Consider the following 17627-nt stretch of genomic DNA (forward strand, 5'->3'; position numbering starts at 1 on the left):
AACCAATTCATGGTTTAGAAAATGGATGCTTGAAACACCAATGCAGCACTTCACCACGTTTTACTGCACTCATTAACATGAACTGTTCATTTCCTGTGAGCCTGTGAGCGGCCAGTGTGTGCCAGTCCAGTGGCCACAGTCATGGCTGCAGGTCACATGACACAAACAGTTAACCATAAAACTTGTTAAGAATCTAAAAGCAGCTTCAGTCAGAGTGAACCGATGCTCTACATCCACAGTGCATCTTAACGGACATTTTAATGAGTCAGAAAAAAAACATTGAGAGCAGCTTTAAATAAAAAGTCTAAAGTTTATTTAAACAGCATTAACACGTACAAAATCTTCAAACTGATCTGTTATGACTTGTTACACGATCTTTACCAGTGACAACATAATGAATGAATGAAGTGTAAAAACACTTTCATGTGTTCTCTTTCTGAAACAGTGTGTTTACTCTCCAGGAGAATGTGTGTGATATTTGAAATATGTGCTGCTGGTTTGAATCCAGCACGTGTGTTTGAGTGCACAGATGAATTCAGAGTCCTGGTGGATTTCTTCACTTTGTAACGATCTGTGATCCATCCATCATCGATGATGTGTTCCCTCGATCACTCGCAGGGATCGCCTCCAGCCCCCATGATGCTGCAGGACACCAGGATGTGATCCAAGTGATCCTGTGATGTGCGTTTTCGGAGCGGACTGCTGGAGGTGAACATTCACGATCACCTCTGTTTCATTCCTCTAATCACCTCCATCTCCTTCATCCAACAGGAACTCACTGATCTCCTCTCTCATCTGAGACCTACAGGACACAGCATGAGGTCAAAACACCACACTGTGATGAGGTTCCCCTCTTTGCTACGATGTGTACGCTTTGTGTATTTACTGTACATAATTATATGAAGGTGCATTGTAAATGTAGCAGTCGACGGTCTTATTTACTGAATGAACAGAATTCTACCCAGGTGATCATTTTAATTATTACAGCACTATAATAATAACTAGTTCATTTTGGCATCACGGGACAATAAGAAAAAGAGTGTTATGTTCTATAACTGATGAGCAGCTAGTTCAAAGCTCACCTCCTCTGCCTCCTCTGAGCCTCTGACAGGATGTACTGTGGGAGACGCTCCACAGAAGTCTAGAGGAAAACAGAAGAAGAAGTGAACAGAGCAGGAGGCGAGAGATGATCCCATTCTACTTCTTTGAAAAACACACTGCAACATACCGTACCAGACAAAGCTACGCTCTTTAAACATTTCAACGTCATTATTTAAATTCATTTCAATTTAAAACACAAAGTTCAGACTGTGTTTGGGCGTGTTCAGTTCCTGTCTTCACTCACCATGTCTTTGATGGTCAGCTGACAGCTGTAACACATCAGACTCTTCAGGTTGGTCGTCTCTGGAAGCCTGAAAGCACGACAACACAGACGTCAGCACAGAACACACACACAGGTATTATCTTATTGCACTTGGCTGTTCAGGACTAAAACTCTTGATGTCAGGACACATTAGTGAGATCTCACACACACACACACACACACACACACACACACACACACACACACACACACACACACACACACACACACACACACACACACTTTTATGAGTTGTGTTTAATTCGATGTGCATCTGCTCCTATGACCTCACACTCACTGATATTAGGCCTGTCCAGGATCCCGACCCGTTTACAGCGATGTGTTTGGAATGTGCTCGTTGGATAAGATAACTCTTGTTGTTCCAAGAGTCACTGGGAGTCCCAGATGATGACATCACATAATCAATCAATCAGTGAATACTCACTTGGCAGATGAACAGCAGCCTCCGCCGCCTCCTGCTGCTGCTGCTCTCCCACAATCCTCTCCTCCTCCAGAGGAGCAGCACTGTCCGGTGGGAGCAGTCGACTCGGACTCTGCTGGAGCTTTAATAGAAACAGATTTCATTCATTTATTTATTACAGGGACTCGGTGAAGCTCAGTTACAGACATGATCCACATCCTGCTGCTGGTGGAAATGAACAAACTCATTAATCACTGCTTAATTACCAAACCACAGACAGACAGTGACTACAGGAAATACAGAGGAGTACTGATGACAGTTCACCGTGCCTTGGATTTGTCTCTGGGTCTCAGTCCTGGGAGCTCCTGGAGATTTAGTCTGGGAGAGCTGCTCTGAGATCTGTGTGGCCTTGAAGGCAGAGGCATCCTCTGAACACAGAAGAGACAAAAAAAGGTTTTTATATTTCAGAAACATTTGAAATATTTCAGCTTTTCTCCAGACTCCACTTTTAAGTGACCAGAGTTCATCATTGAAACCACTGCAGTCTCCTCAGTGATTAGACTGAACACTTTGAACTGTGATCTGTCAGTTTACAGTTTGTTCATCTGATATTCATTGATCCAGTTACATTAGTACTAAGATAAACAGATTTGAAATCAAAGTTTAACGTCTCATTAAGCATCCACAAAGATCTGAGTGAAAATAAACGTCCAGAACTTTTAGAAAACCTTCTTGAAAATTCTTGAAATGAAGTTGTATTTCTCTGTTTATGAAGTAGGTGTGAGAAGATTTCCTTTCTCAACGCTTTGAGTGCATTTCTCACTCTAACCTGAATGAAGGCTGTTTGTTAAAGCACTATGTCTGTTTGATTTTGATTCTCAGCTTCAAGTTTCTTCTAGCACTGCTCATTTTCTATATTCTCATCAAACTCTGCTGTCAGCCTGGTTGAATCAGTGTGTTTGGTTTGGAGGCTTTATTGGTCAGCTCTGTTTAAGTGCATCAAACAAAGAACACTTCCTGAAGCTCTAGTTCTTACAAGTACATTCTGTGTTGAGCTTATATTTTATATGAATGATATTTTATGCATCTGACATATTATTTACAGAATGGTTTTGTTGTCGTGTCTGTCCTGCATTAAGTGAAGTTCATATCAATGTTTGTTCTAATACATAAAATGAAGTAAAGATCCATCCTGCTTCTACTCAAAGTTCTTGGACCCGTGCACACATTCAACACTCACCGACAGCAGTGTCCAGGGTGCACATGCAGAGCAGACATCGGTCAAAGAGGTCAGCTGTGGAGGAGCTCCTACACACGGTCTGCAGCTTCTCACTGGTCCTGCAGGACACACGGCAGCTTTTTAATGACCTCAGGATTTATTGGATCTTGTTCAGGACATCGAGTGCTTCCTGCAGAATACATGCAAATCTTCATGATGTTTGTGCGCCGCTGACCTGTAGATGGTGCTGACAGTGGAGGGGAAGCCCACCTGCAGTTTAGTGACAAAGCTCTCTGTCAGACGCTGGATACTGGCTTTGTCTGTCACCTGCGGGTCAGACACAGACAGACACACACACACACACACACACACACACACACACACAGTGTCAGACAGTTTTATTCACAGTGTGCTCGTGCTACTGCTGCAGGTTGACCTTACCATGGTGTCCAGGCCTGGTATGAAGACAGAGGGCACGGTGAACATCCGGTTGTAGTAAGCGATTTCTTTAGCCGAGTAGTCCCTCATTGGCCTCACCAATATTATGTCACCATACCTGGAGTCTGAGAAACCCTGTGAACACAAACACAACATGAACATTGTTTATTTAAGGCAGATATTTCTCCAAACATCTGACATCATCTGATACACCAGGAAGGAAAAACATGATTGGTCCTCTTCCTCCTGCTGCGTCACACACACACCGTGTCCTGAGCCAGCTGTGCTCCTCTGCCCAGTGATATACTGGTGAGCAGTTTAACAGCCAGTCTGGTGCAGTTGTCTCCCAGCATCACTTTGCTGTAGCCTTCAGTACGAGCTGTGTGCACAAGGACGTGGTGCCTGTGAGGAGAGCACACAGCAGAGTCAGGTGTTGTGTTTGGTTGTCAGGGTTTCCTCACACATGCTAAAACACTGGAGGTGTGTTTTCCCACATGAATATATTCAAACTAAAACACAGAACATCATGAAGACAGACAGGTTCTGTTCTGTCTGACCTTAATGTGCTCAGCAGGTCTTCTCTGGCTGTCAGCGTCTTTGCAGAGCCGATCAGCTGCTGCAGTGACTGTGTGTGTGACTCCTGAACATCAGGATGTGACGCTTCCTGCTCGTCCTGCGGCGTCAGACGGCTACCGCCATCGTTCTGGATGAAATGATCCACGGCTGCTTTGTAGGCGCTGGCTGGTTGCTCTGAAGGCGACGGGGCCACAGTCACAACTGAACCGGGGAGGTCCAGAACCTGAAAGAGGGTTGACACAGTCGATGAAACATTTGATTGTGAATTTTATGTAAAAGTGACTTTCACCCAGAGAGACTTGTAAACCTGTTTACGAGGGGCCTTCTCGTGTCCACACTGACCTGTTCCAGAGACACGATGTGGAAGGGGAAACCAGTGGCTCTGAACAAAGCTCGCAGCTCCGCCACCGTCCTCCGTCTCTCCTCCACAGACTGACCCACAGCTCCACCCTCTGGGAACACAGACACACAAAACGTCCAGTAATGCTCAATGTTTTCATTCTCATCACTTCAGAAAAGATAAAAGTCAAACATGAAAATAATTGCACTCCTTTACAGTGTGACACGCTTCATGTAATTTACCATCAATGTAGACGATGCCAGGTAAGAATCTCAGCTTCTTGTGAGCATTCTGACTCAAACCCTGAGAGAAGGAAACAAGCTCACATTCAATTTCATACACAATCTCCACGGATTAAGAAAATACAAAACAGCATTGATCATTTAATTATTATTAACAGGAACAGGTTTTGGTAGTTCATTAGTAATAATGATGATGTATCCATGTATCCCACAACAGTTTAGTGTTCCTGCTGAAATAAGTCACTGATGTTTTAGATTTTCATTATGGCTGTACTGGAAATAAGCTGGTGTACTGTCGACCAGTCATGTGAAGACTAAAAACACTAACCAACAGCAGAACCTCACTAAAGTCAGAATGATTCATCCTCTGAGGACCAAGAGTCACCACAGAACATGTGCTTGGTAAATGAGTTAATGAGAAGAGTGAGCATTTCAGCCACATGTGACACCATGAACATCAACATGTCGCTGTGACAGTCTCTGTCTTCAGGTTTCAGGTTATTCAGATGTTGGATCAGCTGCAGGGACCATTCCAATCCATTCAAATGGATTGGGACAACTGAACTACACACATTTGGACTCTAGAGTTGTCCATGGAGAAAATTTGTCCTGACTGTAACCCTGCATTAAACGTGTGACTTTAAAAGCTAAAGGAAGCAGGCCAAAACTACTGACAGCTTCACATTATGATCCTAATCTGAAGAACATTTGTGGACTGCTCTCAGTTAGACACACACTGATTATTCTGCTCCTTTAAAGAAGTTTCATGGTAACTGATGAAACACAGAGACAGATGAGAGACAAACACAAACCTCTTGGACCTGACTGAGCATTGAGCAGGAAGAAGGCCCTCCAGATACAGCCAGCAGCACCTACAAGCAGAGAAGACACCCACATGTGCGTCACACCTTTTAACGTTCATGCAAACAGCAGTGAAGTGAGAGTGGTGGTGTTGTGTCTGGAGCTCACCTTCTCTCCGGGAAAAATGATCCTGTTTTTGCCCAGCATGGCTCTGAACTTATGAATGAAGTACTCCCTGAAACAGTCCCTGACACAGACATTTGAACAAAGCTACATGACATGCAAACTAGGTGAACATCTTTGAGTGTGCAGTGACTGATGATTTCAGTAGATTCCAGTAAACATGTCTTACCTGCAGTACGTGTCTCCAGCTCTGATGACCACGGCAGCAGTCGCCTCTTTGCATTTGGCACATTTCTTGGAAACACTAACAAACAAACAAACAGAAGACATATCCATGTGCTGTCATTCACACCACAAAAGAAACGTCTACATGCACTGAGGAGGCTTAGCGTGTACTATTTTCTCATTATTTGTTCAAACTGTCGACTGTCGAGTTCAGCCACAGCCATATTAACCTGTTAGTGAGCCCTGGGACAAGATCTGCTGTATCCTGCTGGAAGTCCAGAGACACAGCAGTACAGATGTTCTGTGTTAGTTTGAGGTGATCTGACTTCACATCATGTCTGAGTGTGTTCAAAGACTAACTGCTCTAATCATTTCTCTCCAGTAACGAGCAGCAACTGGTCCATGTACATGAGACGTGGAGCATTGTACACTGAACAGAGATCCAAGACAGAGCACGACGAAGACAAGAACCCTGCCTAAGATTAAGATGAAGATTAAGATGAAGTGATCGCCGATGTTACAAATCAGCTGAACTTTTCGGGTCCTGGTTTGTGGAGCAGTCATGATGACAGCAAACACACACATCAAATGTCAACACGTGACCAGCTCAAACTGCTCAGACATCTGAAGTGACATGACATGAGGACACTGAGCGGCTCTTCACTGTCTGCACGTGAGCAGGACAGAGGTGCACACAGACCGGATAGACCGGGACAGAACTTCAAAGCGGATCGGTGGTCTCGTGAGGGCACTTTGACGTCATAATCTACCTGGGCGCGTCCGCGTGCTCCAGCTGGTCATGGTAGTCTTCGTCCACCTGGCACATGATGATGATGATGATGATGATGATGATGATGAGTGGCAGGCTTTAACACAGTGCTCTGCACTGACTCTGGATCAGGTCAGGTCTTTAGAACTCTTCTTCGCTCAGTCTGATCATTCCTTCAGAGCAGGTACACAGCAGCCTCTCAGACGTCATGTGTAACTGTGTTCAGTGTGACCTGTGTGCTGTCAGCCTGTCTACTACAGATCAATGTGGGCTGAAGTTATGTTAGGCTCTCTTTGATGACGTGCAGCATTTTCATGACGTTCATTGGCGGTTGTCAGACAACACAGAGGTGCGCTACCGCCACCACGTGGTGTGGAGTGTGTCGGAGTCAGAGGGAAAGATCTGATACTAAATCAAAAACATAAACTGATCATTACGGTTAGAAAACTTATGTAATAATAATAATAGCGTGAAAACGACGCCAAAGACTTTAAAACTACACTCGTCCCGACCTGTAGGAATCCTGCAGTTATCAAGCAGCTTTTTACCTATTCCAGACAGTCAATCACGCAAAGGTCATTTGGGACCCAAAACTGAAACCCAGAGGGCTTTTTGGGGGACACTTAAATGTCAGAAGTGTTGTCTCCAAGACTGATCAACTGACTCACTTACTATCAAACTCTAACCTGGACTTTTTATATTTGTCTGAAACATGGTTGCAACAGTCAACCCCTGTCAATGCTTTCTCCGTACCCGGATATCAGTGTTTCCGATGAGACCGAGTTGAGGGGGGGTTATGATCTATGTCAAAGACAATATTAAATGGGAGCGCATTGCGCTCGATGCAGCATACACTTTAGAGCATGTTGCCATAAAAGTTATATCATGTCAACAAATGTCATTCACTTGAATTGCTTTCTATAGACCACCATCAGCAAAGGATTCTTTTTATAATGTCCTTACCAATATGTTAAAACAATTTAAACAAAACAAAGAGATTATTCTCATGGGTGATTTTAATCTAAACTGGGAAGACAGAGGGAAAAGGAATAAACTGAAAACTATAACAGATAAATATAACCTGCAGCAACTGGTTAAAGGGCCAACAAGGATAACAAAAAGCTCAAGCACAATGTTGGATCTTATTTTCTCCAACAAACCAGAGAGAATAACAAAAAGTTACAATCTCCTTACTGGACTGTCTGATCACAATTTAACTCTAGTAGCAAGAAAATTAACTAAAAATAGATTGAAGAACACATCACACAGAAATTATATCGCACCTACCCAAAACTAAACAACTTGCTTATGAAAGTGAGATAAACGGTCTGGACTGGGATGTTTTATCCACAGAGGACTTGGATCATGGCTGCGACTTATTTTCAGCCAAACTGAAAACTGTTAGAGAGAAGTTTACTGTGCACTCCAAGAGAAAACAGAAACAGAGTAACCCTGCCCTGGTTTAGCGACACATTGTGGCAATTATTGAAACAAAGAGATTTAGCCTTTAAAAAAGCAATTAAATCTAAGAGAGATACAGACATTTTATTTTACAAAGGTTTGAGGAATAAAGTGGTTAATGAAATGAGATTAGCAAAGTCCCGTTTTTATATTCAAGTACTAAATGAGGCTAAAGGAAATAGTAAAGAAATTTGGAAAAATATCAATAACCTCATAGGGCAAGAAGGACGTCATGCAGAAGACACACCTAAAATCTCAGGGCAAGTTAATCAAAGATAATGGTTCCATTGCAAGCATCTTTAACTCATTTTTTATTGAGTCTGTCTATGAGTTAGGCAATCTTTTTAAGAAAGATGACATTACGCCGGTAGTTGGCCCACGTATTGAAAATGACACAGGCTTCAGTTTGAACATCACTGATGAAACACAAACTAAAAAGATTATTGGTTCTTTAAAAAGTTCTAAAAGTAAAGACGCTTTTCAGATGGACAGTATGCTCATAAAGCAACATCTGAACACTCTAACACTGTCAGGTTCAGACAGACAACTGGACCCACAGAGCAGATCAGAGACTGACAGGTGTAGTGAGGCGGTTTATTGACAGTCTGGATACGGTACACAAAAGGCAGTCAGCGGGGCAGAAGTACAAAATCACGAGGCAGGAGGAAAGTCTAAGAACAGGCAAGGGTCAAGAATCCAGAACACGGAGCAGATAGGCAGAAGTACAGGACGCTAGGCAAAACGGGTCGAAGAAACAAACAGGGTTGGTACACGAGGAATCTATGAAGAAAACGCCAGAGAGCTACTCACAAGGATGAAGACAATCTAACAAGGACACACAGGGAGAGACAGGCTTAAATACACATGAGGGGAGGAGCAAACGAGACACAGGTGAAAACAATAGGCAATCACAGGGAGTAAAGACACCAAGAAAGAACACAAAAAGGAAGTGAGGGAAACCAAAATAAAACAGGAAGTCTACCCATAAACTAAAAGCCTGACAAACACTCCCAATCACACACTTAATCAATCTCTCAATAACACAAAGCTGTTTTCCTGATAACTGGAAGCATGCCGTTATAACTGCCATTTTCAAGTCTCTTATTTTAATTTTTCCACACAAACACTGACATGGCTCTCCGCATATCTTTCAAATAGGGTACAATGTGTCAGAGTCAAAGATGCATACTCAAATTATGTTAAAAACACAATGGGCGTGCCTCAAAGATCTGTGTTGGGTCCTCTTCTTTTTAGTTTATATATCAATGACCTGCCACAACACTGTAATGGAGTTGATGTACAATTGTATGCAGATGATACTGTCCTGTTTGTTCATGGCAAAAATGCTCCGATAGCAGCAGAGAAATTAAGAAATGCTTTGCAAGGTGTGGCTCAATGGCTTAAACAGTCCTATCTTACTCTAAACATAAGTAAGACAAAGGGCATGTTCTTTTGTAAAACTAAGAAGCAGGCTCCAACTGCAAGCATTAAAATTAGACGTGAATCCATAGATATAGTTACCGAATTAAAATATCTTGGTGTTACACTGGATTCTAACCTCAACTTCAAAAAGCACATTAAAAAAATGACAAAAACAATTAAATATAACCTGGCTAATTTTAGACATATAAGATCGTTGCTTCCTATGGATGTAGCCAAAACATTTATGCACGGTCTCATTTTCTCACATATTTCATATTGCATCACCTGTTGGGGGCAGGCCAATGAATCTACCATTAGACCGCTAAAATCACTATATAAACAAGCTATAAAAATTCTTGATAAAAAAACCACTTCATTACCACCACTGTAATATTCTAGAGAAACACCATTTATTAAGCTTTGAAAACTTCAGAGAGTTTTCAAGCTTGTGTCTGGTGTATAGGATTTTACACGGTCTGGCCCCAGCATGTCTTTTGGAGTTTGTAGGTCATCGTCCTGCTAGTTCCATTCGATCCTCAAGAATAGCATCTGTTTACGACTGTAGTATACCTCCTTACCGCACAACTTTTGGGCAGTCTTCTTTTTCTTTTAAGGCCGCAACACAGTGGAATGCACTACCAGTTAATTTAAAGAGCTGTCTCTCCATCAGGAGCTTTAAGTCACAACTGAAATGTTCACTAAAAAACAGTCAAAACTGTAACCACTGATTTATGGTGCTGACAGAATGTTTTTATGTTGTGTGTGTTTGTGTGTCTCATGAGTGACTTGTCTATTGCATTTATGTATATGTTCATATGTTTTTTGATGTTTTATGTCCTGCCAGGGACTGCGGATGTAAATTAGCCTGAGGCTAACTCTGGTACAATGCATGAAATGGCAACATTTATGTTTTAATTGTACATGGTCCCTAATAAACGTAAACAAACAAACAAACAAACTAGAAAACTTCTAAAGAAATTTTGAGTGTGCCTGACTCTGGCCCCGTCGCCCCCATACATAATTACTGCTCAGCAAATTGAGTATTAATACAACAAGCTGTGTCATCATTGCCTTTTTAATGGGCTCTAATTTTGAAAGGGACTCTTATTTTGAAAAACTTGTGTGTGTGTGTGTGTGTGTGTGTGTGTGTGTGTGTGTGTGTGTGTGTGTGCGTGTGCGTGCATGTGTGCTTGTTCTGTCTGTGTGTGGTGTGTCTGTCTGTCTCTCTATCTATGTGTCTGTGTTTGTGTCTGCGAGAGACAAGGATAAAATGGCCGACATTAAAAATGTATTGATAGTCTGATATCATACACAGACTTCAATAAAGTTAGTCAAAGGCATGCTTGAGGTTGCCAAGCAACCAGGGTGAGCTGCAGGTTAGATTAATTAGACACAGGTGCTGCATGCACTGTCTGTCCCACTGAGATGCACAGTATATGTCTGAATGATCCCCCTCGAAGGTGGCAAAAAACAACCTATACGGTATGCATCACAACCAAATTCTGAAATGACATTCATTCATGGAAATGACAAGAATCCTCGTCTCGTGGACCATGTCCTTGCCAAGTTTCAGGCGAAAATTGTATAAACTTTGGCCTTGGGAGTCAGAGAAAGCACAGGTGCTCCCTGCTCCTTCTGGAAAAATCTCTTCTCAAAATAACATGGGAGTCTATGAAGCTGTGGGGGGGAGTAGTCGATCAATTAGCGTGTAGTGTGCCAAAACTATAACAGAGACAGTTTCAACAGTGTTATCACTGCGACCGCCTCGAATTTTCCTACGTTTGAGGGTATAAATGATTTCTGTAGCTGTGCATTTGAGGCCACAATCGCAGTTTAAAAATTAATTTTTCGATGACTTTTTCTCTCCCCCTCCACTCTAGTGATGACATCACTCACTCTAGCTCTCGAAAGTTCTCGCAATACACACCCATTCATTTTTTGGCGTGGTTTTTGGCGATTTTTGGCAAAACCGTTTGCCGAAACTCTGCCGCACACCATTCCCGGCCGAGCCGGTTGTTTTGATACCTTGTTTGTGTATGTGCGACAAAAACTCTGGGAGGAGAAGTGAACTGAAAAAAAACACAGAAGAAACGGAAAACGAATAAGTGGAAGAATAAGCCCAAGAGGTTTTAAAGAGTGTGCTCTTTCAGGCGCACTCAATAATAAGTGCGGTGGATAACATATAGTGTGCGCTTTCAGGCACACTCAATAAAAATAATAATAAGAAGCCCGAGAGATAATAAAGAGTGTGCTCTTTCAGGCAAAATTGTAAACAATGGCTGTGATATGTCTCCGTTCATTTATGGAGGCCGTTTGAATCAAGACTGGGTCAAACACGTGTGCTGACATTGCTGTGATATGCAGGCTGAGAGGTCAGTCCAGGCTGAATGCTAAATAGAAAAATAAAAATAAAAAGATCCTGAGCTGAAAGAAGAAATCGTATTATAGGAAGGAGTTAAAAGGTCATGACAAAATGAAAAAAGTGTGAAATGTTATTAGAATAAATATCAGAAAATATTCCCCTGTAGCCTGAATTTAAAATGGATACACTTTTCAAATATACACTCACCGGCCACTTTATTAGGTACACCTTGCTAGTACCGGGTTGGACCCCCTTTTGTCTTCAGAACTGCCTTAATTCTTCGCGGCATAGATTCAACAAGGTACTGAAAACATTCCTCAGAGAGTTTGGTGGACATGATAGCATCATGCAGTTGCTGCAGATTTATCGGCTGCACATCCATGATGCAAATCTCCCGTTCGACCACATCCCAAAGGTGCTCTTTTGGATTGAGATCTGGTAACTGTGGAGGCCATTTGAGTACAGTGAACTCATTGTCATGTTCAAGAAACCAGTCTGAGATGATTCGAGCTTTATGATGTGGCGCGTTATCCTGCTGGAAGTAGCCATCAGAAGATGGGTACACTGTGGTCATAAAGGGATGGACATGGTCAGCAACAATACTCAGGTAGGCTGTGGCGTTGCAACGATGCTCAATTAGTACTAAGGGGCCCAAAGTGTGCCAAGAAAATATCCCCCACATCATTACACCACCACCACCAGCCTGAAATGTTGTACTAGTAGGATGGATCCATGCTTTCATGTTGTCGACGCCAAATTCTGACCCTACCATCTGAATGTCGCAGCAGAAATTGAGACTCATCAGACCAGGCAGCGTTTTTCCAATCTTCTATTGTCCAATTTTGGTGAGCCTGTGCGAATTGTAGCCTCAGTTTCCTGTTCTTAGCTGACAGGAGTGGCACCCGGTGTGGTCTTCTGCTGCTGTAGCCCATCTGCCTCAAGGTTCGACATGTTGTGCGTTCAGAGATGCTCTTCTGCATACCTTGGTTGTAATGAGTGGTTATTTGAGTTACTGTTGCCTTTCTATCAGCTCGAACCAGTCTGGCCATTCTCTTCTCTGTTATCAACAAGGCATTTTTGGCCACAGAACTGCCGCTCACTGGATATTTTCTCTTTTTCGGACCAGTCTCTGTAAACCCTAGAGATGGTTGTGCGTGAAAATCCCAGTAGATCAGCAGTTTCTGAAATACTCAGACCAGCCCGTCTGGCACCAACAACCATGCCACATTCAAAGTCACTTAAATCACCTTTCTTCCCCATTCTGATGCTCGGTTTGAACTGCAGCAGATCGTCTTGACCATGTCTACATGCCCAAAAGCATTGAGTTGCTGCCATGTGATTGGCTGATTAGAAATTTGCGTTAACGAGCAGTTGGACAAGTGTGCCTAATAAAGTGGCCGGTGAGTGTATATATAATATTCAAATTTTTTTACGATTTCCTACATTCCTTGAGGTTGCATTAAAAAAAGTAGTTTAACTTTTACAAAAACTTTTACAATCCTTAAGTAGTCCACGTCAGTGATTCATAACCAAGACAAGTTTTTTTCCTATTTTAGCAACAACTTTATTACTGCTGGTCGAGCTGTCAAACCTCACTTCAACAACCCTTTTCTTGCCGTTAGTATAGCACTATATTGTTTCTTGCAGTATGATATTGTCCAAATAATGCTTCAGAACTGTTTGTTACAACACTGCTTTTATACAGACGGGGTTTGTCAGTACTCAAACATTGTTTAGGAATAGTTTGTAACACATTTCAAGGTTTAATTTACTTCCACTGCTGCAGAACTACAGTTTGTTAACCCATTATTTGTCCTTTATTACTTAATTTTACCTTATTTGACCTCATTCAGTTCAAGTTTTTAAACTTCCAACAGCTTTCTGTTTACCATTGTACCATCGAGGTGTTTTAAAACTGTAGGTGAGTTGTGTACATGTATATTCTCCAAACATACAACTCTGGAATATGGACTGATGTCATAAAGTTTGTTCAGGGTTTTACAAAGTTATCCATCCAATTTTAGCTCTTTAGTGGAAATCTGTTTGGAGGCATTTTATCCAAAACAATTATTGTGACACATCCAGCGGATTTAGTATTTAAGAAGCTTTGTGTTAACTCAACATCACTGAGGGTAAAGTATCTCACAGAACAGTGGACCATGTTACATAAATTAAAATGTTCATTTATTGAATTTAACTCCAAACCTATTGGTAAAACAACAACAGATACTGCATGGTAGGGACTAGTGTGTAGGATTTCGAGGCAAACTGTAAATAGAGTCCCCTCAGTGTCACACACTGAAGTGTCAGTGTGTCTTTTCTTGAGCGTCTATAGTTTCTGAGAGCTTCACAAACATGCTGCCACAGAGGAAGAACGTAGTGACAGCTTCATCTGCACAGCCGAGTTCCTCTGGACTGTCATCTTCTTCTGGTTGGTGATGCTCTGGTTTTGTTCCTGTAATCTGAATGAAGCAAAAATCTAAATTTTGTGTGTGAATCGCTCTTAGTCTGGCCCCTCTCCTAAGACCAGTTTGGGTCACCCGACCAGGATGACTCCAACAACAACACAGGTCCCAGGGTCACAGGAACACGCAAACCTCTCCACCACGATAAGGTGGCGATTCTTGGAGAGGAAAGTTTATTGTTTTCAATGTTACATTACATTACAATTTACTACATTACATTACATTACATTTTACTACATTACATTACATTACATTTTACTACATTACATTACAATTTACTACATTACATTACATTACATTTTCCTACATTACATTACATTACATTTTCCTACATTACATTACATTACATTTTACTACATTACATTTCACTACTACATTGTTACATTTTCCTACATTGCATAATATTACATTACTTTACATTATGCTACATAACATTACATTAATCAATAACTACATCTTTATCTTGTTCTCCATCTTCTCGATGTCAGAGGAGGGGGAGGAATGTCGGCACCTTCGTTATCACTGAGGACATCCTATTCGTTAGGTTCGTCACGTTCGTCCTCAGTGATAACACTGATGTCTTCTTCATCGACAGGATGGTCTACATCGGCCTCAAAACAATCCATGATGATGAGGTTGTTGCCATCTTAAACTTCCTCCTCAGGTGACGTGCAGTCACAAGAAGCAGAAGTTTTCATCTGACGACTCCTCATCATCATGATTGTCATCGGTCTCATAGCCATCCATGTCGACTGAGCTGTCCTCCTCTGTTCAGGACTCTTCTTCAGAAGACTCCTCATCATCTGACTGGATGTCTTCCTCCATCCAGTCAGATGAAGAAGATTACAGAGTTCCAGTGCTTCCGTGGCCTTGGACTGGATTATATTACCTTACATTATATTACATTTTACTACATTACATTACATTACATTATATTATATTTAACTACATTACATTACATTACATTATATTACATTTTACTACATTACATAACATTATATTACATTTTACTATATTATATTACATTACATTATATTACATTACACTACATTACATTATATTACATTTTACTACATTACATTACATTATATTACATTACATTTTACTACTACATTACATATTACATTTTCCTACATTACATAATATTACATTACTTTACATTTTGCTACATAACATTACATTAATCAACTACATCTTTATCTTGTTCTCCATCTTCTCGATGTCAGAGGAGGGGGAGGAATGTCGGCACCTTCGTTATCACTGAGGACATCCTATTCGTTAGGTTCGTCACGTTCGTCCTCAGTGATAACAGTGATGTCTTCTTCATCGACAGGATGGTCTACATCGGCCTCAAAACAATCCATGATGATGAGGTTGTTGCCATCTTAAACTTCTTCCTCAGGTGACGTGCAGTCACAAGAAGCAGAAGTTTCATCTGACGACTCCTCATCATCATGATTGTCATCGGTCTCGTAGCCATCCATGTCGACTGAGCTGTCCTCCTCTGTTCAGGACTCTTCTTCAGAAGACTCCTCATCATCTGACTGGATGTCTTCCACCATCCAGTCAGACGAAGAAGATTACTCCTTCCAGTGTTTCCCTGGCTTTGGACTGGGGGTCCAGTCCTCATCACTGTCCTCCCTGCTCCTCTTACTGGAAACGCTAGTACCAGAAGAGGAGGAGGTGGGATCCTCGATGCTGCTTGAGGACTCAGGCAATGATTTCCCAACATCATCGCCTTCATCGACCTCATCAGCACCCAGAGAGACAGTGATGTGGCCATCGTCTTCATCTGAGGAACTGATGCCAAAAAAGGCTCTGTCATCATCTGAAGAGCTGAAGGCCGAGGAGCCTTCGCCTTCAGATGAAGAACAGAACACTAAGAAGGCATCGTCCTCATCTGAAGAACTGGAGAGGGAGTCTTCGCCTTCGTCTGAAGAGCCTGAAACAGGGACGTCTTCGTCTTCGTCAGAAGAGGTGGATCGCTCGTCTTCATCCGAAGGGATGAAGTCGGGGACACCATCCTCTCCCTCAGAAAAGGCAGAGCTCTCATCTTCATCCGAAGAGAAGATGTCGGGGTCATCACCCATTCCATCAGAAAAATAGGAGCCCTCGCCATCATCTGAATAGATGATGTTGGGGTCACCATCCTCTCCGTCAATATGAACGACGCCCTCGTCATCAACCAATCGAATGAAAATACGAACAACTACCCTTTCCACGAAGGCGTCTGTAATGTTTCTTAGTTTAATAAAGAAACTTGGGTTCGTCACTGAACATGTTTATTAACCAAGCTCGTCAGCAGGATACAGCAACACCGTGATAACTCTTATTCCTCTACTAACATCGGTGGAATACATTATATCTGCAGCCCTCTGGTGGCAGGGGGTAGAACTGCAACTCATTAACTTATTACTTATCATTACATCCCCCTTTTTCTTGAGATGAAAACATCACACACCAAGTATTTTATGTTATTTTAACACTCACATATGACTATGAACTCACTGATTTTTTTCTTCTTCTTTTCAGCTTAACATTACTTAATAACCAACATAAACATGAACTCTAGCTTCACTGAAAAGGATACAGCTCATAGTCCTTATAGATTCAGCCTGTCAGGTGCTTTGACAGGGCGCGATGATCTTCTCAGCACTGGCAAGTCAGTCTCTACGGCCCTCTGGTGATCATCTGGCAGTGGATCCTCTGATGTGGTGGAGGCTGGATCTCCCTTAGAATCTTCCTCTGTCTGTTCCTGCCAGGTGTCTTGTGTTTTTAGTAGACTCCGTCGATTTCTTCTGAGGACTTGACCATCTTCTGTTTTGACATTATAAGATCTTGGACTCACTTCCTCAAGAACTGTTGCTTTCTTGCTCCAGGTGCTGGAATCATGTATTCTCACTGTGTCATGCCTAGCAAGTGGTACTAAGCTTTTTGTTGACTTGTCATAATTTGCTTTTTGTCTCTTTTGAAGATCTTTTAGTTTTTGTTTCACTTCCTTCTGTTTCTGTTCAGAGGTGTATGGAAGTGTGGTGCGTAATCTGCGTCCCATAAGAATTTCTGCAGGGGACAGGCCGTGCTCAAGAGGCGAAGCTCGATAACTCAGCAGAGCTAAGTATGGATCTGAATGACTTTCTTGTGCTTTCTTGAGCAGCTGTTTGACTATGTGCACACCTTTCTCTGCCTTTCCGTTTGATTGGGCATACAGGGGACTAGAAGTCACATGACAAAAGTCATATTCTTGCGCAAAATCCTGAAACTCTTTGCAGCTGTATGAGGGACCGTTGTCACTGTACACGACTTGAGGAATCCCGTGTCTGGCAAAGATAGATTTCATGTGCTTAATCACACAGGCCGCTGACATGTTGGGAAGCAGTGCAATTTCTGGATAGTTGGATAG

General features: G+C 42.1%; 1 protein-coding gene across 1 annotated transcript; it reads right to left on the minus strand.

Annotated features, from left to right (window-relative positions):
- Positions 1-301: 301 nt before the first annotated feature.
- Positions 302-6821, minus strand: ctu2 (cytosolic thiouridylase subunit 2 homolog (S. pombe)). The gene is made up of 16 exons (XM_010752432.3): positions 6519-6821; positions 5753-5827; positions 5569-5647; positions 5412-5471; positions 4600-4660; positions 4360-4469; positions 3999-4240; positions 3708-3843; positions 3445-3576; positions 3239-3330; positions 3025-3122; positions 2114-2212; positions 1809-1926; positions 1346-1412; positions 1083-1141; positions 302-802 (listed from the first exon to the last, which is right to left on the minus strand). The coding sequence occupies exons 1-16, from the start codon at positions 6572-6574 to the stop codon at positions 742-744; spliced, it is 1545 nt and encodes a 514-aa protein (XP_010750734.2). The 5' UTR covers positions 6575-6821; the 3' UTR covers positions 302-741.
- Between the last annotated feature and the right edge of the window lie 10806 nt (positions 6822-17627).

The sequence above is a fragment of the Larimichthys crocea genome, unplaced genomic scaffold (genome assembly GCF_000972845.2).
Source record: "Larimichthys crocea isolate SSNF unplaced genomic scaffold, L_crocea_2.0 scaffold220, whole genome shotgun sequence".
Taxonomy (NCBI): Eukaryota; Metazoa; Chordata; class Actinopteri; family Sciaenidae; genus Larimichthys; species Larimichthys crocea.

Coding starts and splice junctions, on each gene's coding strand:
- ctu2 (XM_010752432.3), bottom strand. CDS start 6,574: ATGTGCCAGGTGGACGAAGACTACCATGACCAGCTGGAGCACGCGGAC. Junction 5,472..5,568: donor TCATTTTTCCCGGAGAGAAG/GTGAGCTCCAGA, acceptor CTCTGCTTGTAG/GTGCTGCTGGCTGTATCTGG. Junction 4,661..5,411: donor TGCTCAGTCAGGTCCAAGAG/GTTTGTGTTTGT, acceptor TCCTTCTCTCAG/GGTTTGAGTCAGAATGCTCA.